Consider the following 24,659-nt stretch of genomic DNA (forward strand, 5'->3'; position numbering starts at 1 on the left):
CATCAAATTGTGCATTGGCAAACAATCATTTATAACATTTAAATGAAATTTAAATAAAGAAAATATCTCTTAGACAAACTTCTTGAAGTAGAATCAGTCTTTTTTTCATTCATATATTTTTTACATGCAAGAGTTCTACTTGAGTATACATTTCCACACAGCCTCCTTAATATTTGTGATCTAAATGTACATATTTGCTCTGAATCATCTATTTTGAAATGTATACAGGATGGCTCAATAAGTCACTTAACACCCTCAGTACAAGGCCACTGCGGCATGGAATGTGAAAATGGCGATGACCAATCATTGCCTGGCCAAGGGGGAACCACATTGACGCCACCCACTGTATAACAATATACTTATCTAGAGCCGGACCCTGTGGCCAAGTGGTTAGCACATCTCGCTGCGATGCCAAGGGTCCCGGGTTCGAATCCCGCTTGGGCTTGGTTGTTTGTGAATGTCCATTCATCAATTTCAACATTTCATCACTCATCCCCATCTTCGCAAATTAGACAAGAGGCACAAAACGCAAAATAAAATAAACTAAATCAATCAATCAATCAATATACTTATCTAAGAATTACGATTACCATATTTTGTATGTTGTTACAAAATACCAAGAATGACATCATATTTATACACTGATCAATCTTAAAGAGTTGACCTTTGTATATAAACCTTGATGCAATCAATGCAAATGTACACAGTTTCAATAAATTTAATTATAAATCTGAACATTTCTTATCTTTCTTCTTTAAAGGAACACATGTGTTTAAAGATATTGTTTTTTTGATATTATCAGTAAAAAAATAACTTGTTATAGATATGAGTTCAAAATATTGCACAATTTGATAATTTTGTCCTAATATACAAATTGGCTTTCTTAAACATCATATTTATTAAAATTAGTTCAAATAGTAATTTCAGACTCATTTAATTGCATTATATGAATAAATTTGGAGTAATTATATGACCAAAACTATTACCGGTATTACTATTGCACAAATGTGGAACTAACCATTTCAAATCTTAATATATAACAATATATTAATTTTATTGTCATACAAGGTCTACAAAAAATGCCACGCAACACTTTGGTAATGCCTAATTATCCTGAAAACAATGCAATTCGACATTTTCATTTATATTTCACCAGTATTCCATGGGAAAAGTTATTTTGTGATTGATTGATGGTAATTTTAATAATTCGATGTAAGTCTTTGAATATTTCAAATAAAACTGTAGTAAATTGCAATTGCAACAAGATTAATTCTTCTTTGTAGCTGATCAGTGGTGATTCATTCATCTTGAGTTTTTGGACCTTTAACCCCTGTACTAAATATTTACGTACCTACGTTTTGGAGGCTGATTCTGCCTTGGTCCTCAGGGTGTTTGGGATGGCATCTAATGGAGGTACAAAATCAGCTGCCTTGGAGGATTATTTCCTGTGGCCAAGGCTCCACCTCATCCTCCCCAGCACCTTCACTTACAACAGGTCTTTATGGTCTGTGCAGATGAGGTGGAGCCTTGTCCACCAGAAATAGTCTTCTAAGGCAGCTGATTTTACACTCCAGTTAAATGCCGTCCCGAAACACATAATGTGTCCAGGAACTGAAAAACTGTTCATTAGATATACACACTACCTTGTATATTAATGTTAATCAATATTCAGAATCATATCATCAATCAGTTTGTCATGATTAGCCAAAAGTGTCAGAAAAGTGATGCTAAATAACTAAAATCAATATTTCGAATAAATTTTATGTATCAGTATTTGTGGGAATTGGGAAGAGTATTGGCATGAATATAAGTTCAAAGTCACAAACTGATTTTTACCCTGATAGTGGTCAAAGGTAACTGATTATGTGATTCAGTTCATTCATTATCAAAATTGCTTTCTTGTCTCATGTGAATATTCTATTTCCAGAGAACCTTATCAAGCGGCCACTTACTGCTGAGGAAAGCAGCCGTGTCATGTTTGAGGCAGCTGGCACAAAGGGAGGCGAGGGAAGTGTGTGAGCATGCCTTGAGCCTAGCTTCTGAAAATAGGGATAATAACAATGTAGAAGGTGAGTGATATGGTGTCCTTTTTCAGAGTTTTTGAAAACAATCATTGATTAAATATTGAATTATTACACTAACAGGATGTCTACCAGTCAAGAATGTCAAGAAAGTTAAGAAATCAACGAGTACGTCAAGAAATTATGCTTGTGGTCAAGATTTTTTAAATATTTTTTTTACAGTATAGTGAATGTACATTGTTATGTATCTGTACTGGGATTTGATTAAATTGAATATTTGGAAATTTGAAATTGTATTGAGTTGAAGATTTGTTCACTTTGTTTCTTAAGAATTACATTCTTGATGCGTGAAGTTTTGTAAAAATTATTTAATAAAAATATTTAATAAAGTAATGTGTGTATTCCCCATTCCAGGATGATGTCTGAAGCATTAATTTTTACATGCATTAATAATTAAACCAAGTCTAAATCTCTTGTTAAAGTACAGATTCAATTTTCATCTTAATCGTCCTCCTTGTGGGAGTGGTTTTTCATTGAATAAGTTGAGTAGACACCCTGACTAACTAACTAACACCATAACAGCCCTTTAATGGCAGAACTGTCAACTGGCATTTCCATGTGTTCAGTGTAGGGATGGCCAAATGGATCCGGATCCGAAAAATCCGGATCCGTTCGAATCTGGATCCGGATCCGTTTGAATCTGGATCCGGATCCAAAAGTTCCGGATCTGGATCCGGATCCGGATCCGAAAGTTCCGGATCTGGATCCAGAGTTCCGGATCCGGATCCGAGAGTTTTGTATCTTAATCCCATTATATTACCACACCTTGTAAGATATTATGATCTTCGATTACAAAGAAATTTTTCATTAGTTAGTCCTACAAGAATTTTTTTCAAGTGTTGTTCCTAAAATACTTTGCTACGCATCGGCTACACACTCGTGCACAAAAATAATCTTACTTGTTTAACATAAAATGTCAGGGCTGATTTTGTAAATGCCATTGAAACTAATATGTATTCATTCGAATATATTCGAAATGGAAACACACATAAATGTGAGACATTCCATTCCAGGATGAAACCTTTAACACATATAACAAGATAGAAATGTTATACAAAAATTAAACAATTGTTCTACAGTTACAGTTTTACAATTTAAAGTAAAACATTATAATATATGCAGTGTTACGTAATTACAAAGTGTAAGACTAAAAAGGGAGGTTATCTAAGTGTCCCCCTCCGATTTCCATGTAACTTGGCAGGCGTATAGTGGGACCCAAAGGAAGAAATGCGGGTTTTTTTGTTTCAGCTAAAAAACGGTTTTAGGGGGCAAAACCCCCTCAAATGTCAAGATGACAAATTGAAGTGAGGATCTGACCCCTGTGTCCCCCTCCGATTTCCATGATACTTGGCAGGTGTGTGTATAAAAGGGCCAAAGGAAGAAATACCTTTTTTTTTTTTGTTTCGGCTAAAAAACTGTTTTAGGGGGCAACCTCCTCAAATGTCAATCTGAGGACAAATTTAAGTGGGCATTTGTCCTATGTGCCCCCCTCCAATTTCCATGAAACTTGGCAGGTGTATAGTGGGTCCCAAAGGAAGAAATACGTGTTTTTTTTTTTGTTTCAGCTAAAAGACGGTTTTACAGGGCAAAACCCACTCAATTGTCAAGATGAGGACAAATTGAAGTAAGGGATCTGACCCCTGTGTCCCCCTCCGATTTCCATGAAACTTGCCAGGTATATAGTGGGGCCCAATTGAAGAAATATGTGTTTTTTTTTGTTTCAGCTAAAAATCTGTTTGAGGGGGCCACCTCCCCTCAAATGTAAAGATGAGGACAAATTGAAGTGAGGATTTGACCCCTGTGTCCCCCTCCGATTTCCATGATACTTGGCACGTGTGTGTATAAACGGGCCCAAAGGAAGAAATAAGTGTTTTTTTTTTTTGTTTCAGCTAAAAAAACTGTTTTAGGAGGCAAAACCCCCTCAAATGTCAAGATGAGGACAAATTGAAGTAAGGATCTGACCCCTGTGTCCCTCCGATTTCCATGAAACTTGGCAGGTGTATAGTGGGCCCCAATGGAAGAAATATGTGTTTCTTTTGTTTCAGCTAAAAAACTGTTTTAGGGGGCAAAACCTCCTCAAATGTCAAGATGAGGACAAATTGAAGTGAGGATCTGACCCCTGTGTCCCCCTCCGATTTCCATGATACTTGGCACGTGTGTGTATAAAGGGACCCAAAGGAAGAAATACGTGTTTTTTTTTGTTTCGGCTAAAAAACTGTTTTACGGGGCAACCCCCTCAAATGTCAATATGAGGACAAATTTAAGTGGGCATTTGACCTATGTGCCCCCCTCCGATTTCCATGAAACTTGGCAGTTATACCCACTCAATTGTCAAGATGAGGACAAATTGAAGTAAGGGATCTGACCCCTGTGTCCCCCTCCGATATCCATGAAACTTGGCAGGTGTGTGTATAAACGGGCCCAAATGAAGAAATACGTGGTTTTTTGTTTCGGCTAAAAATCTGTTCGAGGGAGCAAGCTCCCCTCAAATGTCAAGATGAGCACAAATTAAAGTGGGGATCTGACCCCTGTGTTCCCCTCCGATTTCCATGAAACTTGGCAGGTGTATAGTGGGGCCCAAAGGAAGAAATACGTGTTTTTTTTTTGTTTCAGCTAAAAAACGGTTTTACAGGGCAAGACACACACAATTGTCAAGATGAGGACAAATTAAAGTAAGGATCTGACCCCTGTGTTCCCCTCCGATTTTCATGAAACTTCGCAGGTGTATAGAGGGGCCCAAAGGGAGAAATACGTGTTTTTTTTTTTTTTTGTTTCGGCTAAACAACTGTTTTAGGGGCCAAAACCTGCCTCAAATGTCAAGATGAGGACAAATTGACGTGGGGATTATCTGACCCCTGTGTCCTCCTCCAATTCCCATGAAATTTGACAGGTGTATAGAGAGGCCCTATGCCCCCTGTTTCTTTCTATGCCATATTTACGTGGTTTCGGGGTCAGATCCCCACTTCAATTTCTTCTCATCTTGACATTTGAGGAGGGGGGGGCTCTATACACCTGCCAAGTTTCATGGAAATCGGAGCGGGACTTAGACCTCCCTTGTAAGTGTATTAATTAATTACAAATCGGGCACGCGCGCACACACACTATATATATGTGTGTATGTATGTATATTATATATGTATATATATATAACAATATGTTATAAACACATTCTTACTTTCCAAAGAAGCGCATGTGGGATGGCAAAACAGATCCGGATCCAAAAGTACTGGATCCGGATCCGAAAAATTTCAGGATCTGGATCTGGCCATCCCTAGTTCAGTGCATTGAGTTCCATTGTATCAGTACATACAGTCGCATGTAACCAGGTTACTGCAATGATTTGGCCATTGAAACAGATATTTGGTCTTCAAAAATTGACTTTACAGAACTAAGGTACTTTGTGAAAATGATGACAGAATGATAGTATTTTGCACTAATTTGCAGGCTGTTTATAGAAATATTGGATTGGACTGATTCCACGTCAAATCACCCAACCCACCGATTCAGATTTTAATGAAACTTTGTGTGTTTGTTAATACTACCAAGGTATGATCACATGCAAAATTTTTATTCTGTAGACCTCATAGTTACTGAAAAACAGAAAGCTAAACTTTCAGAATTTTGCACAGATCGGTCATTGCCGAGGTCACGGTGGTAGCCTGCTGTACTTAACAGAAAAAGTTATATCTCAGAGTCAAATCGGCATGTAACTTTGAATTTTTTTTCTAATGCTCTTAGATATATAAATATTCCATTTAAAAAGATGTCACTGAATGTCAGAAAAAATTATTGTATTGTAAATAATGTTGATTTTTTGTGTCAGTGCACTAAAAGGCACTGCAGTTATCATGCCAATTTTTTTTCAAATTTAAGTTTAATGAATTAATTATTAATTATTATAAGTCTTCATTAATTTTAAAAAAAATAATAATTTTCCCCTAAATGTGCCTGCATGGCACAGTGCTAGCTGGTATATGCACGGGGAACTTTACCTTTACCTTATATACTTAATTTTTTGATTACTATTAAAATTTGAAGACGTATCATTTATATTGTAGTGTGTTAAAGGTCATTCAGTGGTCTGGATAGTTATTGAGAAAAGCTGAAAAGAGTCGGGGAATGTGGTTTGGCAAAATGTGTGGAAATCCCGTTATTGCACCTTTGAATATTACTGTATATCTTTCCTAGTTTCGGCAATAATTTCATATCAAAAATCCATTGTAAATGTTAGTTTATTGGCAGAGGAAAGAATTGGTCTAGGAATTAATTGCACATTTAAATTAGATGTTAATTTGTGCCATAATTTTTATTCTTATTGAAATTTCATTATTCTTAATGAAATCCTTTCTCTTTGGCAGGTCTAGTTATAACAGAAAGTGGCTTACCAGGAGTGCTGTTTGGCATGCTGGACATGGAGACCGACAGCAGACTCATTAAGGACATTCACGACACATTGACAAGCATGTTGCAGATGTTGGCTGCTGATAATCTTTCACAGTGGCTGTCCCTTTGCAAGGATGTGTTGACTGTATCTACAGGTATGTAAAAAAAACCATCCATCAGCTTTGGCCAATATTTGAACTAGTCTTCACCTAAGTCCATGATAGTTCCTCTAAATGCTTTCAGAATGACACGTTCTCATGGAATTGTTTGTTCACCTTCTGGTGTGAATCCTTCATTCACAGATGATAGAAATCAAAAGTTTGTGAAATATTGGAAATATTTTGTTACAATTTGGGTGCTGTATATATGTCAAGAAATATACAAATTAAGGTGTTTACAGCTCATGGTATTATAGTGCATTAAAAAGGCATATTTTTCTTGTTAACAAATGTGAACTTTTTCTTCCAAATCAGTATTCAATATATTTTTTGACTGTTTATATTGTGCATGTCTCTCTCTATCATGTCACTATTGTTAATTATTTATATTAACGAAGGACTAATATGAAATTTTTACCAATACCAAAGTAAAACTGCAAATTTTCTGCGAAAAACCTGAGAGGTTTACTCAAATAATTAATGCATGTAATCAGGTAACTTTTCGTAAATGAAACTGATATTACGTGTAATTTGCAAAATAAACATTTATGAATTACACCCTTATGTTTAAAAAATACAACAAAATGTCAGATTTTTGCTCTAAAATCAGGTCAGTTATAGGTGTATTGGATCAGTAAAATTGTCAGCAATTTTCCCTGTACATCAATGTGCTTATATCAGCTGATACAAATAGAGTGAGTACCAATTACTCTGTCCCATCCCTAATGTGTATTTATTGTGGTTGCAGACTCTGCAAGTGCAGGAGAGGAACTGGCAGTTGAGGGGGAAGGTGAAGGGGACGGAGACGTTGACCCGAGTGATGATGAAGAATTCCACACTGAAGATGATAACTCCACTCATCCTGCCGTGCAGCCACGGTGGCCCACCAGAGTCTTTGCTGCTGAGTGTGTCCGCAAGGTAACGGCTGCCTGTGAGGGTGGGCCTGCGCATTTTGATTTGGCTCTGGCAAAGGAAATGCAGCTTACCAAAAGTAGAGGTGAGTAAAGACGGTAGTGAAAGAAAAATCATCAAAATATTTGACATAAGACACTGTCGAGCCTCCTCAATAGTGATTAACACAGTTGATTTGTAATCAAGGGAACTCAGATGGAAGCATGTAGGGGTTCGTATCCCACTTTAAACTGTAAGTGCACCTATCTTACCATAAAGTGGACTTACAATAAACTTCAACTTCTGACAAGATTCTACTGTTTTAAGCCTTTCCCTCAAAAATACAGTTTTATTCATTTTTTTGTATTGTAAAGTGCACATTCTTTGCTTTTATAACAAACAAATTTCTTGTCCATATCATCAGGCTTGATGGAGTTGAAAAAGGGAAGCAGTGCATAGTTTGCTGAATCAGATCCAAGATCGTTAATCGTGTATTTATTCTGTAAATATACAAAAAGTTTGCAATATTGTTATTTCAGGCATTAGGTGATAGGCACAGCCTTGTAATGCAACACATGGTAGGTGTCTGCCTGCTGAACGTTCTTGCATTTTTGCTGACATATGTTACCTATTGCCTAATATAACAACATGCCAAACTTTTTGTGCCTAATATAACAATATTTTGGGAAATAAGTGAAATTCTTTGTTCCTAGGCTCAAGCTGTGAACTGATTCTGATAACATTACTTGAACAATGTTAAAATTAAAAGTAAGGTAAGCTACCCCATGTGCATCGCAACATTCCATACAAACAGATGTGGAGGTAGAGCTCCACACATTCACAATCTTCCTATTTGTGCAACTGGTCTCCAGATGTACTCCCTCATGAACTCCAGGCCAGGGACATTGCTGGGTAAATTCCCAGCCTGAATTCCACCACCCTGGGAATCAAACCCAGGTCTACCATGTGGCAGTGCAGTGGGTAGGCACTGACCCTTACGAGATGTTACGCCACAGGTTAAAAGAAAAAAGTTCCTATGTGAACCAGTAAACTATTCTAATAGGTAATAACGGATTGAAGTTTGGAGATTTTATCACAAGTAATACTTAAACTTTGACTTGCTAGAGTAGCAGCCATTGGTGTTTCAACTAAATACATAATGGTTGACAAGCATTTCTAACTGCATTCTCCTTTCCAGGTGATTATTTGGTTCTGCACTTGTCGGACTTGGTAAGAATGGCATTCATGGCAGCAACCAGTGATTCTGACCCCTTGAGGCTGGAGGGACTGAAAACACTCCAAGAGGTGATCGACAAATTTGCTCGAGTTCCAGAACCTGAGTTTCCTGGGCATCTTATTTTGGAACAGTTTCAGGCTCAGGTGAATATAAATCTTTGATTGCACTAAATTAGAGAGATGTGACAGTTGCGCAAACTTCCCTTGTGCAGAAAAGTGCAAACATCGTACCTGCATTAATATCAGGAAACAGGAACAAAATACAAAACAGCATGGAAATAATAGGCCAAAAAGGGCTATCGATGTATCTGTGATATCCCATCACCATCATTACTGTAAGAAAGAAGGATACAAGTTAAGTGTTTACCTTTTATCCTTTCTTCTTGTCCAGATGATGCAGCTGGGATGTCACTGATACATCAATAGACCTTTATAGCCTTTTATTTCCATGCTGCTTTCTATTTTGTTTCTGTTTCCCAATTTTAATGCAAGTAAGACCATGAAGATTAGTTGGTACTCATATTAATATCAGTTTATGTATAAAATCACAAATAATTTTACCAATCCAATATTTCTATAAATTGCTGGCAATTTAGCGAAATATTGTGCCCCTGCTCCTCTTTTCTTTTTTTAATTAATATAAAATGTGTCATTTACCCAGGTTTGTGAAGGTAAATGTCTGAATACATAGTTTCTTTTCTAAGTCAAAACTCATCACAGCCAGGCATATGAATCATTCAGGTTCTTCATAGAACATTTGTAAATTTATATTTGGTCGGTTGAATATTGATTTTCATTATCCATAAATTGTATGTCGGTCCTTTATCAATATCAACACAATTTGCCTGTAAGTTCATCCTTATTAAATTATATGAATCAGAAATTGAACAATAAGAAATTTTTAATAATAATGATAAAGTATTGATATTCTGTCAATCTTGTATGAGATGACAAATATTCATTAATGTTAGTGGGTGATTGCAGTGGATTTTGTGTTAAGTGTTTACAAAACTAAGGTTCATGCCTGTATCTTCATAAAAACAATAAGAAATGGCAAAATAGTACATTCAAGTTACATGATTTTTTTGGGGGAATATCAGATTGGTAAAATTAACAGTAATTTTTCTGCTAAACTGATATGCACATACAGAAGGTTGTTCGCTTTATATCTGACCATTTTTGACGGGTACTCACCTTAAGAGATACCGTGCTGCCACCACCGATCATGTTCTATTGAACCCCCAGCATTGTGGACTATCGCCCGGGCATCACAGTTTCCATTGCATCAAGCTCCGGTGCAGGACAGACATGGGAATTCTGTCCCACCTCCCTGCAAGCTTTCCATAGACCATCCAGGGTGCACGGGCAGCGATGTTGAAGATGTTGTTTCAACAGTCCAAATGCGCAAAAATCCATTGGACTGGCATCTGGACTTTTCACAGGAATGTCTTCAAACAGAATGACACGAATTCCTAATTCCTCTGCCATTTCCTGATACAAACGTAGTGATGTTCTGGCGGTATGACTCGAAGCCTTGTCCATATGGATCATCACCTGGTTCGCGTCCATTCCATACAATTATGGGATCTCTCTCCGATAGATAGGTGTCAGAATGGAGTCTTGGAAGTATCTGGCATTCGCCTTCACATTTTTGTCCACCTTGCGTATCATAAACTTACCCTTATATCCGAATCCCGTCACAACCATCACAACCATAAAGCCACGAGGGAAACTTTCCCTGCACTGACGAACAAAGTTGCTGCGCCCCTTGCCGTCAATGTCACGGTATGTGATCACCCGAATGTGACCACCAGCAGTGAGATGGACATATGATTCATCCATTGTGACAACTTTCTTCCATTTGGAACCCGCCAGGTACTTTTCATACAGTTTCCTGCAGTTCATCTTACGTTCTTCAATGTGATGTGGTAGAAGGTGGTGTACACGGGCCTTCCGCACATACTTCAACCTGAGGCGCTTGCGAATTGTTTTGTTCACAGTTGACGATGCGAGGTGAAATCTGTGGGCCATATCACGTTGAGTCGGGGGATTTTCTTGGGCACGCCAATCGACGGATCCCCCTTCGCACTAGGGGTGACACTTTGCTTGCAGCTCTTCTCCTGGTGGTTTTCGTGGGTGAATGTTTCGCAAGGAGAGCCTGTTGTGTGTAATGGGCCACAATAGCTTTCGGAGTAGTCACCCCAAGTGTTAACCCATTCTCCCGACACTGTTTCACAATGTGTATGTATGAAAACTTAGCATGGAAAAGGGCCATTACATAACCCTCCCAATACCAGTTGATTTTCGGCGCCATTTGATAACATTCACTACCAACACTCACGCACCTACAAGGTCAGACACAACACTGCTCCCGCCAGCAAACCCATAGTTCCAGCATGATACACCAGGTGGCAGCACCGAATCAAAAATGGTCAGATATAAAGCGAACAACCTCTGTATATCATTTAATTCGAATAGTAAGGATGGGACAAATGACTCTTTATTGGTATTGGCTGATATAGACATATTGGTGTACCAATTTATTGGTAAAATTATCAAGACTTTTACTATGACTTTTATTATCACAATAGCCTGTAATAAAAATTCTGCTATTTTGTTGTTATTTTTAATAAATATACATAAGTTGTGTAAAATAAATATCTACACTAAATATGTATTTCTTCTCCAAACACATAATCCATTGCATTAACCTAGTTACATACTTTAATTAAGGATCTGAATGAACCGTTTGTGTTCTAAAAAGACCTTTGCAATTTTACAATTGTGTCAAAAAGAAGAAAACTGCAGCTAACTTGCAAACTAAAGTGAAGTCATTTGTTTACTCCCTCTTGTCAAATGTTCCTCTTCGTTACCTTTGTCTGTTTAGGGTTGAAAATTCAACACTGTCATAAGGTTTTTCTCTTCTTAGTAGCATATTGGATCAGTAGAATATTGTTTTTGGTTCAAATTTCACACCAGTCTGTTCCCAATTAATCTGTTTATCTTTTACATATAATGATGGTTGTCTTAAAGATGAAACTTTGAAGTGATAAAACCAGGAGAAAACACACAAGGTAGATTTTGTTTATTGATATTGATGTTAAGTGAGAAAACATGCAAAATGTCTGTATGTAACTTGTATTCTTGTAGGTGGGAGCAGCCTTACGTCCTGCATTCTCACCAGAAACTCCCTCTCACGTAACGGCTGCAGCATGCCACGTGTGCAGTGCGTGGATAGGAAGCGGGGTCGCTCATGATCTGAACGACCTCCGGCGGGTGCACCAGCTCCTTGTCTCTTCCCTGACGAAGCTCCATCGAGGCTCCACGACGCAGCTGTACAACGAGAGTTCGGCGACCTTGGAGAAGCTCTCCATCCTGAAGGCATGGGCTGAGGTAAGACATGGGGGCTGGATCGTCATGTTGTTGACAACTCCTATTTGATAGTGAACATCATTAGGTACGTATATACGGGCTGATCCATCCATTTGGCCTATTGGGTGAGGTTGTGATGCATTTTAATGAATGAACTCAAAGTTGTTTAAATAATTAATATTTAAAAAATATTAATGTTCTTGAATTAAAATATGTTGAACTTACTTAACCTTTAGCATCTGGATGGTCATTTTCGAACCATGCCTGTATTCCCATTGAGAATGGATGGTCGATATTTTGACCACCAGCATACATCAGCAATTAACTTGCCATTTCTTGAAAACTACACATATTTCAGTTCTGTCCTTTTTTAACTTTAGTATACATATGAAGGTATGGCATAATCGAATTACACAACAATATATCCATTGTTACTACAGGGTGGCGACAGACCTGGAAAACCTGGAAAACCGGGAAAAGTCAGGGAATTTGAGGTGTCAAAGAAAGTCAGGGAAATGTCAGGGAATTTCGTCTTCATTGACCTTTTTTTATTATTATTATTTATTTATTTAAATATATCGGTATGGAACTCTGCACGGGAACAGGAAATCTCGTTCGTAAGTTTCGGCCTTTTTATGCGCAACACAACCACGGCGACAGAAAACAGTGATGGCGGAGAAGAGAGAGAGAGAGAGCGAGAGAGAGAAATTTCTCTCGCCCTGGCTTCTCGGTGGGAATTTTAAATTCGAACACTCTTTGGAGGAAAATTGTTATAACTCGGGCACTATGGGAGCAATCTACTTCGGATAACTTTTGTTTTTCAGCTAAAACATCAGCGCATGCAACCGCATACAATTGAGAACGCCGAACCGAGGAAGGGGGTTTGGGGGTGCGACACCCGAATTTCAATGGAAATAAACATAGTAATCTGGAGTTTACCCCTTCTTCTCCCACTATTTTGGAGAGAAGCCGCAAACTTTAGTATTCTTTTCAAAGAAAGGATATTTCTCAAGAGAATGAAACATGTTTCATGTTCTTGGATGGCATACAAGTTTGATAATAAGCCAAAATGTGTTTTTTTCACGAAAAATAGGTAATTTGCAATTTTGGAGGAAAAATGTTATAACTCGGGCACTATGGGAGCAATCTACTTCGGATAGCTTTTGTTTTTCAGCTAAAACATCAGCGCATGTAACCGTGTACAATTCAGAACGCCGGACCGAAGAAAGGGGGTTTGGGGGCACAACCCCCGAATTTCAATGGAAAAACATAAAAATCTGGAGTTTGCCCCCTCTTCTCCCGCTATTTGGGAAGAAGACGCGAACTTTAGTATTGTTTTCAAAGAATGGACATGTCTCAAGAGAACGTAACACGTTTCATGTTCTTGGGTGCCATACAAGTAGAATAATAAGCCAAAATGTGATTTTTCTTTTTTACGAAAAATAGGTAATTTGCATTTTTGGAGGAAAATTGTTATAACTCGTGCACTATGGGAGCAATCTACTTCGGATAAGTTTTGTTTTGTAGCTAAAACATCATAGCATGCAACCGTGTACAATTCAGAACGCCGAACTGAGGAAGGGTGGTTTGGGGGTGCGACCACCGAATTTCAATGAAAAAAACAACAAAAATCTGGAGTTTGCCTCCTCTTGTCCCGCTATTTTGGGGAGAAGGCGCAAACCTTAGTATTCTCTTCAAAGAATGGATGTTTCCAAAGAGATTGAAACATGTTACATGTTCCTGGGTGTCATACAAGTTGAATAATGAGCCAAAATGTGAAACTCTGTTCGGAAATGTGGCATGGATATGTTGCGGAGAGGGGGAGAGGTTGGTCATCAATATGAATTTCCCTGGCTTGCTCCAAATGCATTGAATTATCATTATTTTCTTGTCCGTATGGGAGTAGTAAGGGGACTTGTCAACAGATGGAGGGGATAAGAGCGGGTGGTGCCGTCCGATAGTTGTCGGACGTCGTATAATAGTAAGGCATTTTGTTGGACAAACTGAAGGAACATGGACACAAATAGGTTCCATTGATATATACGATTTTTGTCGAATATCGCCACCCGACAAATTACCTCACTACAACATGCGACAGAAATTGCATGGACTGCAACATCCAACAAAAATCGAATGCATAAACAAGAAGAGCTTTAGACTGTAAATATGCTGCTGGAATTCAATTACTCTTCTGGCTCACTTCACCTTATTTAATGTAGCAGTGCTTACGAAGGTTTCCTTTCATCATCCTGACGTATTACTGGTTTCGCACAAGTTAACATACGTTTACAATGACATTGCACTATTCTTAGATATCATGAAGAATCCAACCAAATGGGATATATATTGAATACTATCACGAAAAAGTGAAACATAAATCTGCATTGCTGAACGTTATAAAAATTGGCAAGTGCATGCTCCCAACCTTAAATTTACTGCAACACTAGTATTGCAATGAAATTAACGCCACTCTCTGTCCTGTCTGTTTAAACTCATTAGAGATGGTCATTAATCTCTCACTGAGTAAAGTTAATGTCCAATATTATGAAATAAAATTCTAATAATAAGTACGTAAATATTTTAATATCATATTTACTCAAATCATTCGATCATAAAAGCAAATCACTTTCTTCAAGAATTGACTTTTCTCTGCCAGCCCTGCTCAATTTTCACTTTCCATCTACTGATTTATACGAGGGGTGGCCAGAAAGTAATTTCTAAGTAGTAGGAACATTGATTTATCGCAAACGTCAAAACCGTGAAAAATGGTAATTGCTGCGAAGTTATGTTTAGGATGTCTGGTGCAGTGATGTCTGGACACATTTTTCGCCCGTTCGAATATCGAAATAATGCGAATTTGGCATAAAATGCGAATTGTTGGCGTTTTTAGCGATTTTTTTTAAAAAGAAATGTTCTAAAACACCGAAAAATTCCATGAAATCCAACATTCTTGTCTTTTCTAGGCCATGTTTGTGTACAAAGAACATGCAAGTTTTCCAACATTTTACTCGAGAGTAAACTATAGTTATACGTACATGGAATAATTCCGACAGCCACATTAAATCGTGTATTTCCCACGATTTTTTGGATCCCCTGCGGGGGAGAACCGGGATGTTTTCCACCTATTCAAACTGCTCCGGCGCCCATCCAGCATCATATGAAGCTGGTACCTTGAGGAAACTTTGAGGGATAAAGTTAGCCAGGAGCGTGGTGCTGATCACATCACCCCTACCTTCAGCGATGATCAAGAAAGTGTGGGGCCTTAACTCATCACACCCGTACTAGACACCATCATGGAAAAGTGCAGGGGAGCACTTTAATTTTACTTCCTCAAAAATCTGATCCAACATATCAAACTGTCACGAAAATACGTAGACCATGTGACCTACAATTTAAAATAATAGTTTAAAAGCACAATGGAGTATTACGTTTCGGTATATTTGGCAGATAAATGTTCTAAAACAAAAACGCGAATTTTGGGAAACGTAACACTAACAAGTCAAAAAAAGATAATGCCAATTTTTGGTGCCATAATATATCGGTATCTGTCACGTGAGATTGATTGATTTAAATTTTTTGGGTGCGTCGCCACTTATGGTCATTATGCACCCTTCAGTATATAGGGAAAATTCCATTATCTAAAATCCTTACCTTACAATTAAAAAAGTGGTATGGAAAATAACTTTCCCAAAATATCTTTCAAGATATCAAACTCTCACGAAGAAGCGTAAGCCATGTGACTTACAATTTGAAACAGTATTTTAAAAACACCATGAAGTTATAATTTCAGATATTTGCCAGAAAATGCGCTAAAATGAAAATGTGAATTTTGGGGAAAATAACACCGTATAGTAAAAAATAAAAAATAAGAAAATAAACCAATTTTTTAAAAAAAATAACAAAATATCAAGGTCCCTACCGATTAGGCATAAATAAAACAAGAATATCAGTTGTAATTTATTGCATTAGTAACAGTGAGTCTTAACCTAATTTTCGGCATTATCACCACCATTGTTCTGGCATTTGTCGTAGCATGGCACTAAATTTTGTATGCCCATGGTATATGTGTCTGACAGCAAAGACTGGAACTATCTCTACCGCAGGGTAGCTGTCAAATCCTTGCCCTGCCAGAAACCTCTTCAGTTAAGTAAAGAGATGAAAGTCTGTACATTCAAGACCAGGGCTGTACAGGGAGTGGCCCAAGATCTCTCACCTGAAGTGATGCAAAGTTCCCATGTGTACTCAGCTGTATGGGGTTGTTCACATTCGATTGGCGTGAATTGTCTGCACCATCGTCTGACCATACTATCACTCACGACGTCCGATCTGCACACCTCACACGATTGCTGGTGGCTCTGTGCCAAATTCTGAGCGTGCAATATAGGCTACATCGCAGTCGGTGGGAGACTGTATGAGAGCTGCAATATTTAACCTAGAACTGTCTTAAAACGGCTGCATTGCAACTGTACCAGATTACAGTTACATGCCACTTCTTCCTGCCTGCATGTGTGTGTGTCGCTCTCCGACCACTAGTGCTGCGTATAGGCACCATTGAAGCTTTTTTCAGCATTCCCCTCGTATATGTACTTACAGAAGCTTATAACATGCTGATAATGTGCGAATTACTCACAAATAAATATAAACTAAAAACAAAAAGATTAAAAATCAGCAACTTACGTGTGTGAGTATGAGATTTTCCGTACTACGTTTCGGAGGTTACACTACCTCCTTCTTCAGGTTGAAATGATGTTATTCAGACACCTAACATGGTGCCTCGTCGTGAAAGTGAAGGTTAAGGATTTAGGTTAAAATGTTGTATGAAGGACACTTTCTAAAAAAGAAAAGAATGTAAATTACACATCTAAAACCGCGCAATCCCATAAAAACAAAAGAACGTCCAAGGTTGAAGTCGGTGAACTGCCGACCAATGCTCGGGGTAGGCGAATGCACGGTGTCAGCCCATAGCTGGAGAAAGAAAACTTCTCCTCCTCAGTCCTTCCGAACTGGGGCTCGGGAGTCACCAATCCAAGGTGAAATCGACTTCCACCTCGGCGGCTTTCCTAACCTCAGGAGTAACACGGAAGCCCATCTCGTCCCTATTCACTGCGGCTTTGTCCCATTTTTTAAAGAAATTAACCCAGCCGTCTTCTAAATTCCCATCGTCCCTATTAAGTTTGTTCCAATTTTTCGCGCATATATAGGCAGCTTCATATACATTTCTGTCCAATTTATTGTTAACCTCCCTAATAACCTCCCTTTTAGCAATCTTATGTCGGTTAACCAATATGTGTTCAGATAATCCTGTTTTGGGTATGCCCTCTTTTACGTCCTTATCATGCTCTCCCCACCTAGTTTGCATGTTCCTCCCGGTCTGTCCCACATATTCCTTTCCGCATTCACACACTATCCTATATACTCCCTTCCGCTCTTCCGGGTTATTGCGCCCATCCCCCCTCCCTTTCTTATAAGAGGTAAAATGTTTTTCAATATTCCGGGGTGCTCTTATCCCACATTTAATCCCGTAACCCCTCACGGACTTTTCAATTTTCTCGGAGACACCCTTAAAGTATGGGATCCCGACAAAACATGTGTTCTTTTCACCGCTTTCTACCTCAGTTTTTTTCCCCTCTTTGCCATTTTGCAATGCTTCCTGCCTAACAATCTTTTTTGCTTTCCTAGCTACTTTTTCCAGGTCGCGGATAGTATACCCATTCTTTACCCCTACTTTCCTTATCCATTCTTCTTCTTTCTCTTTCTCTTTTTCGTCGTTGCATAGTCTTTCGGCGCGAATGAAAAAGTTAAGAAAAACATTTAATTTAGTCCTATTTGAATGTTGGGACCTCTTATGGAGGTACAGCTCTCCAGCCAACGGTTTATGAAAGACCCCGGTTACGATCCGTTGTCCGGTTTTAGTAAGGCACAAATCAAGAAAGTGGATCTTTCCGTTGGCCATATCTTCTCTAGTAAATCCAATTCTGGGGTCCTGCCTCCCCAATTGGTCGAAAATGCTGTCAAGTTTGACTTCATTCCCTATGATGAGGATGTCATCCACGTACCTCCCATAATATTTTACTCCCCCCCCCCCCCTACATGTTCCATAGCGGCCTTTTCGACGTAGTGCATGAAGATGTTGGCCACAAGGCCCGAGATGGGATTGCCCATGGCCAACCCTTCTTTTTGTCGGAAGATTTTATCGTTAACATAGAAGTAATTGTACCCCGTAATGAGAAAAAACCATCGGACATACTCCCAGGCGACCAAGATTTCGACGCTTTGGTCAATTAGCCATCTATACAAACAATCTCCAGCTTTGTCCCGGGGGACACTGGGGTACAGATTAATAACGTCGAAACTACAGATTACGTCCCGTTCATCTATGGTGAGTTTCTCAATAGTTTCTTTGACCATGAGAGAGTTTTTGACGCTATACGGGGTGTCCATATTCATTTTTCCCATCCTCTTAATCATCTCTTTAGCTAAACCATATCCCGGATGGGCATACATGGGGATAATGGGTCTGAGGGGTATCCCTTCCTTATGGGTCTTAGGTATCCCAAAGGCCGTAGGAATATTCCCTTCCTTAACCCCTTTAAGTAATTTCTTTTTTTCCGCGCTTCCCAAGGTAAAACTGGTTTCAATGCCTTTCCTGATTTCTCGTTTGATTTTACTAATGGGGTTAACTTTGATTTCCTCGTAGTCATTACTTCTAAAGCTATCTTCCAACTTACTATGGTATTCCTCTTTCCCGAAGCTTTTATTATTAGAGTGTTCCTGTTTTAATGTGTGGTTAGCTAAATCAGGTACCTATACAAAACAATGCAATTCTATAAATTCCTTGCGTTAAATTTCTAATACCTACATACCCTTTTCGTCAGCAATAATGGTATAACTGCATGTTGTCAGTTTCACAGTACTTCACTTGGATATACTGTACTGAAGCAGAAATCCCATTGATAATGTAAGGAAATATGACACTTTATTTTGTTCGATTCAATTGTTTCACTTATATGCAAGAATTAAGTTGTTTGCTTTACAGAGAAGAGAGAAGTAGCTTTATGCATTGAAAAATGAGTCTGCAGTCCGCACTCATGTTTCTTGAAAGCAGAGGGTTCAAAACCTCAGTGGAAATATCAACATATAATACCGAGAATGTATAAGGAGACTGATATATTACAAATTGTATTTCTTAATCATTCGCTCTTCACTCTTATCTCATTTAGTCGTAACTTTAAAAATAATCAAGTATATTATTTTAAACTTACTGCGTATGACAAAATTCCGTAATCCTTCTCTAGCTTGTGAATTGCAATAATTTTCGAAATTCACTATTTTACACTTTGAATTCAGATCATAGAGAATAGAGAAATTAAGTCAATTTCATCGAAGATAATATTGGTACTTAACAAAACCATACGTGGATCTATGTGAGTTTATTATTTCTATTTGCAAAAATATCGATTTAGTTTAGTTTGTAATTGTCAGGGAAAAATTTAAATTTTGTCCTGGAAAACCTGGAAAAGTCAGGGAATTTCATTTCTTTTTGTTTGTAGCCACCCTGTACTATTATTTACAAGCAAAGTTTAAGAAAAATTCCTTATTTTTCCTTTCGTTACCCCTGTATTATTATGGGATAGATTTATAAAAGAGGCTATAACTTTTAAACTACTGCATGTTCTTGAAAAATTTAAATTACACAAGTAAGAATGCGTAAAAAACATCAGTGGAAATAATTTATAAATTTGCTGGAAAAGTCAGGGAATTTGTTTTGTCAATATGGTGTGAACCCTGTTCGCAAGATCTTTCTAGAGCAGCTGTCTTGGATCTACAAAATACTGCTTGATGCTTTGCACAGTCTATCTTGGAAATTGCAAAAAACGTAACCAATCAAAATTACAGTCGGTAGAAATTCATTGTGTAATTTATTTTGAGAAACACACAAATAGACTTTTGTTAGAAACCTGTTAAATGCTTGATCCAAATGTTTTTATTGTAGGTGTACATAGTTGCAATGGCCGAAAATGAAATGGAAATGGACACCGGCAAGAAGGAGAAGTCTTTAGAAGACTCATATAACGAGGATGATTTTGGAGAATTTGAATTTAAAGGAGAAAGCCTGTTGAACTTGGTTCAGCCAGAACTTGTAAGTCTTTCAAAACACTGGTTAGCAGCACTAAAGGATCACGCTCTTCTCTCCCTGCCTCCTGGTGAGTAATGCTCTCTACCTGCTGGAAATGTTTGTCAGTGTACCTTACATATCAAAATTGGCAAAAGTTCATTTTAAACCAATTGCAATAATTTAATATTCATTGAAACCTTAATAAATGAGATCACATCATTCATTTTTAATATAGTATAGTATGTTATATTCTTTCAAATGTATGTATTACATTTTCAGTATTACTGCCTTTAAAAGAGAAAAAAATAGTAACCATGACTTATGGGATGGCCCTTGTTTCCAAGTTTATAAAATTGTGATGAGAAACTTTTAATTGCTAGCATGTTCAAGCATTGGTATTGGATATTCAAGAGTACCACTATTTGTTCAAAGTGGTATTGACTAGTAAAAACACAGTCTTAAAACTTGAGCCAGTTGACAATTTATATTAAATGCCACCTGGTAAAACAACATACAAACTGCTTCCAGATTGCCTCAGCTACCCTTCATCCCTAAACCCCTCTTGCAGAAAGTGCTGGAAGAGAGCTTATAATACTAAGCATGCATAGACATACGAGGTGTGACACAAAAAAAAACCGAATTGATTGCATAAGTGAAAAAGAAAAAGGAGTTGGCAACAACAGTTTTGGTGACGTCATGTGACATCCCTAGTCTATCTGTGCTGCAAGTTTGGACTTACCCGGTCTCGCCAGTTGGGAGTATTACGTCATTGAGTGAACACATGCAACCGTATTCTGCCGAAAAAATGTCTAGTGTGAAAAGTGAACAAAGAATCAACATCAAATTCCTTGTGAAACTTACTTTCAGGGTCATAGGTAAAAATCCATGTCTCATCGCAAGTAGCAGATTCCAACAAACTTGGCTCATTTCTAAGGCGTTGTAACATGTCCTCACTCAAGTCTTTACGACACAGTTTTTGGTCATCTGACAGAACTTTTGGTACAACCTGTGCACAAATCTTCCGCATGTTCAATTCCTCTGTTAAAATGCATCGAACAGCTTCCCTATCCAAGTTAACTAACTCAGCCACTGCACGAACACTCAATCTTTGGCCACCTTGTATCACTTCAAGAACTCTTGCAATGTTTTGTTCGTAATCGCAGTTCATGGGTGCCCTGTACGTTTGTTGTCATCCACACTGTCCCTTCCCTCCTAAAACTGTTCATGCCATTCAAACATGCGTGTCCTAGACAAAGTATCATCTCCAAAAACCTCACTTAACATTTGGAATGTTTCTGTTGCCAATTTCTTAAGTTTCACAAGGAATTTGATGTTGATTCTTTATTCACGTTTCACACTAGACATTTTTTTCGGCAGAACACGGTTGCATGTGTTCACTCAATGACGTAATACTCCCAACTGGGGAGACTGGGTGAGTCCAAACTTACAGCACAGATAGACTAGGGGTGTCGCATGACGTCACCAAAACTGTTGTTGCCAACTCCTTTTTGTTTTTCACTTATGCAATCAATCCGTTTTTTTTTGTGTCACACCTCGTATACTCCTGACTACCTACCTACCTACCCCCTCCCCATACCAACCAACTACTACTCATTCAGTCAGCATTCAAACACCAGCATGAGTACCAACCTGAGCAATGCCTATTCCTTATCATCACTTTTCATCTGGCTATTCGAATGCAAGGGCCACAACAGTCGTCAGCAGGGCCACAGGTTTCCCAGGGCAGATGGTCTTAAGGTAGAAACTTTACTGACACTGTTCCTGCATAAAGTGCTGGGGAGATTAAGGGACTCACCCTGGCCTCTAATAAATGGGTACTTGGGGGAGGGGGTAAGGCAGCTGGAGCATGGTGCTGATCACATCCACCTCCACAGTATCAGAGAGCGTAAATGTGTGGGGTCTTGTATGGAGTGATCACTTAATTTTGGACATTTGGAAGAGAAATGGCATGGTATGCCAGAGACCTGGGTTCTTGCCCTGGTTGAGCCTGAATTTTTCACTTAAATGTTCATATTGTGCAGCATGATCACATATTCAGTAAAGGAGTAAAAGAAGATGCATTAAATTTACTATAAAATTTTGAAAATTTATCCTGGAACACCAGTAGTCATACTTTAATTTTGTACTTATTCTAGGGTTATCTCCATTTTTTTAGGGTGTAAGTTAAACTGATTTCTTTACAACTTTTTATTTTACAGAATTTTCAAGTCAGCTACCACACGACGGGGGAGCCTTCTATACCAACGACACAATGGAATCTGCCAGGCAGTATTACATACCATCCTGGCCTCCTATACTCCATGCAGCTGCTTTGTGGTTAAATGATGTTGGCTTTGAGAATGCTTATGTTGACGATAACGAATCTGATGCAACTAGGAATTCAAATATAGGTCTGAATACAAAAAATTCATCAGCTGCCAAAAATACTGAAGATATAAATACCGATAGATTCCACCTGCTGTTTGGTAAGTTGTAAAGGGTCAAAATAACCTGCAAATTTGCATTAGAATCACGGAAAAGGCCAGCTAACAGACATGTAGGGTGTTAACTGAGATAAAATTTCTTTAATTATAATAATCATGCATGAATTGTTAACACCATGCACTAAATGTGAATTGTGTGTATTTTTCTTCTGTAAATAATGCAAATTTTCTCTATAATTGTGGAAAGCATGTAGAAAGGATGAATTGTCAATCCATAAATATGCAGGGTAATTCAAAAAGGTTTCTCACTTCCACAACGTTACAGCTCGTCACATGATCACGGGCATTCATTCTAGGAATCATCTGTCTTATTGAAGTGATAATCAGGCTCCTTCCGTACACAGCTGATAATGTCAGTTTCAATGTTAAGGCTCGGCTGGACCTTTGACCGACGATCAAGCAGCTTTTTTCGAATTTTGCTCTCCTTTTGGAAATCCGCTATGATAATCCAAAATCTGAAAAATTACATCAGCTTACATGTAAGAGCATTCACGTGAATCTTCATGTGTGTTTCTTTCACTGTTTAGATTATGAATAGTTTCATGCCTATGTAAGTTGGAAATATTTTTTTATAAAATGCATCCAAACAGCATTTGTTAATTTTGTTTTGAATAATATTGAAAAATACTTTATTCTCTGAATATGACGTGTAATGTAACACTTAAAACTTTGTTATTGACATCTTGCAGCACCACATAATGGTTTGGAAATTTATATAAAATTGCCTGGAAAACCTGAAAACCCCAGGGAATTTGCTTTGGTAAATAAGTAGCAACCCTGAAAAGTTAAGATTTTTTTTTAATTTAAAAAATTAATTACCTTCTGTATTGAGTTCATATTACATGTATGAAAAAATATGTTTTTATTGGCTTATCAATTTTAGTGACTCACTGCAACCATTCTCAAATGGCTGTTTGTGGACTGTGGATTAAGTGCAAAAATATGTGGCTCATTTAGGCTGTGATTGGTGAATGTAATTTCAGGTAAAATTTTATAACCTTTTGCTTTATTAAGACTAAGACCATGAAGACTGTAATACAGGAAAATTTAATATCCAGGAACATAAAATATGGGCTCCAGTGTAAATAAAGGACTTGAAACAACAATGCAAGTGACACCTAGTGAACCAACTTGAAATAAATATTTTTATTCACAAAATGCATTTTATTTGAAACCTGTGCATTTCTCATCAGGTTTTCATGGTCTCTGTAGGTAAGAACATTATCACAAGTAGCCTAATTTATAACTAAGTTTTCTTTCCAGGTATTTGCATGGAGGCCCTGTGCAGTCCTCGCTCGACAGAACCAATGGAGAGTGTAGTGACGTGTCTGAAGGCCCTCTTCACTCTGTTGGATTCCCAGTGGCCTCGTAAGATTCTCATGAATGAAAAGTCATTGGGCATTGAGCTGTGCAACGTTTTGCATAGGTAAAACAAATGTTTAATGTATTGAAATGATTTTTCATGTGCAGAAAGTACCTAGCTGTTAGTTTGCATCCAACTAAAGGTTAAAAGATTAAAAATCAGTAACTTACGTGTGTGAGCATGAGATTTATCGAACTACGTTTCGAAGGTTATACTACCTCCTTCTTCAGGTTGAAACGATGTTTTCAGACACCTGACATGGTGCCTCGTCGAGAAAGTGATGGTTGAGGATTTAGGTTAAAATGATATAGGAAAGACACTTTCTAAAAAAGAATGTAAAATACACATACTAAAACCGCGCAATACTCTATAAAAACAAAAAAACGTTCAAAGCTGATGAAGGCAAACTGCCGATCGGTCCTCGGGGAAGGCGAATGCACGGTGTCAGCTCTTATCTGGAGAAGGAAAACTCCTCCCCCCAGTCTTTCCTCAACCGGGGCTCGTGAGTCACCAATCCAAGGTGAATTCAACTTCCACCTTGGCGGCTTTCCTAAC

General features: G+C 38.1%; 1 protein-coding gene across 6 annotated transcripts in view; it reads left to right on the plus strand.

Moving 5' to 3' along the window:
• Positions 1–24,659, plus strand: part of LOC145985110 (HEAT repeat-containing protein 5B) — a 164,536-nt gene that overhangs the window by 110,608 nt on the left and 29,269 nt on the right. For all 6 annotated transcript variants that reach the window (XM_083118720.1, XM_083118721.1, XM_083118722.1 and 3 more), the window contains 8 exons: positions 1,928–2,069; positions 6,440–6,619; positions 7,371–7,619; positions 8,712–8,893; positions 11,900–12,142; positions 20,115–20,325; positions 22,457–22,723; positions 24,005–24,167. In XM_083118720.1, the coding sequence (XP_082974846.1) occupies positions 1,928–2,069; positions 6,440–6,619; positions 7,371–7,619; positions 8,712–8,893; positions 11,900–12,142; positions 20,115–20,325; positions 22,457–22,723; positions 24,005–24,167 (1,637 nt within the window). The remainder of the gene's footprint in view (positions 1–1,927; positions 2,070–6,439; positions 6,620–7,370; positions 7,620–8,711; positions 8,894–11,899; positions 12,143–20,114; positions 20,326–22,456; positions 22,724–24,004; positions 24,168–24,659) is intronic.

Source organism: Lepisma saccharinum, chromosome 3 (assembly GCF_977018435.1).
Source record: "Lepisma saccharinum chromosome 3, izLepSacc3.1, whole genome shotgun sequence".
NCBI classification, from domain to species: Eukaryota; Metazoa; Arthropoda; class Insecta; order Zygentoma; family Lepismatidae; genus Lepisma; species Lepisma saccharinum.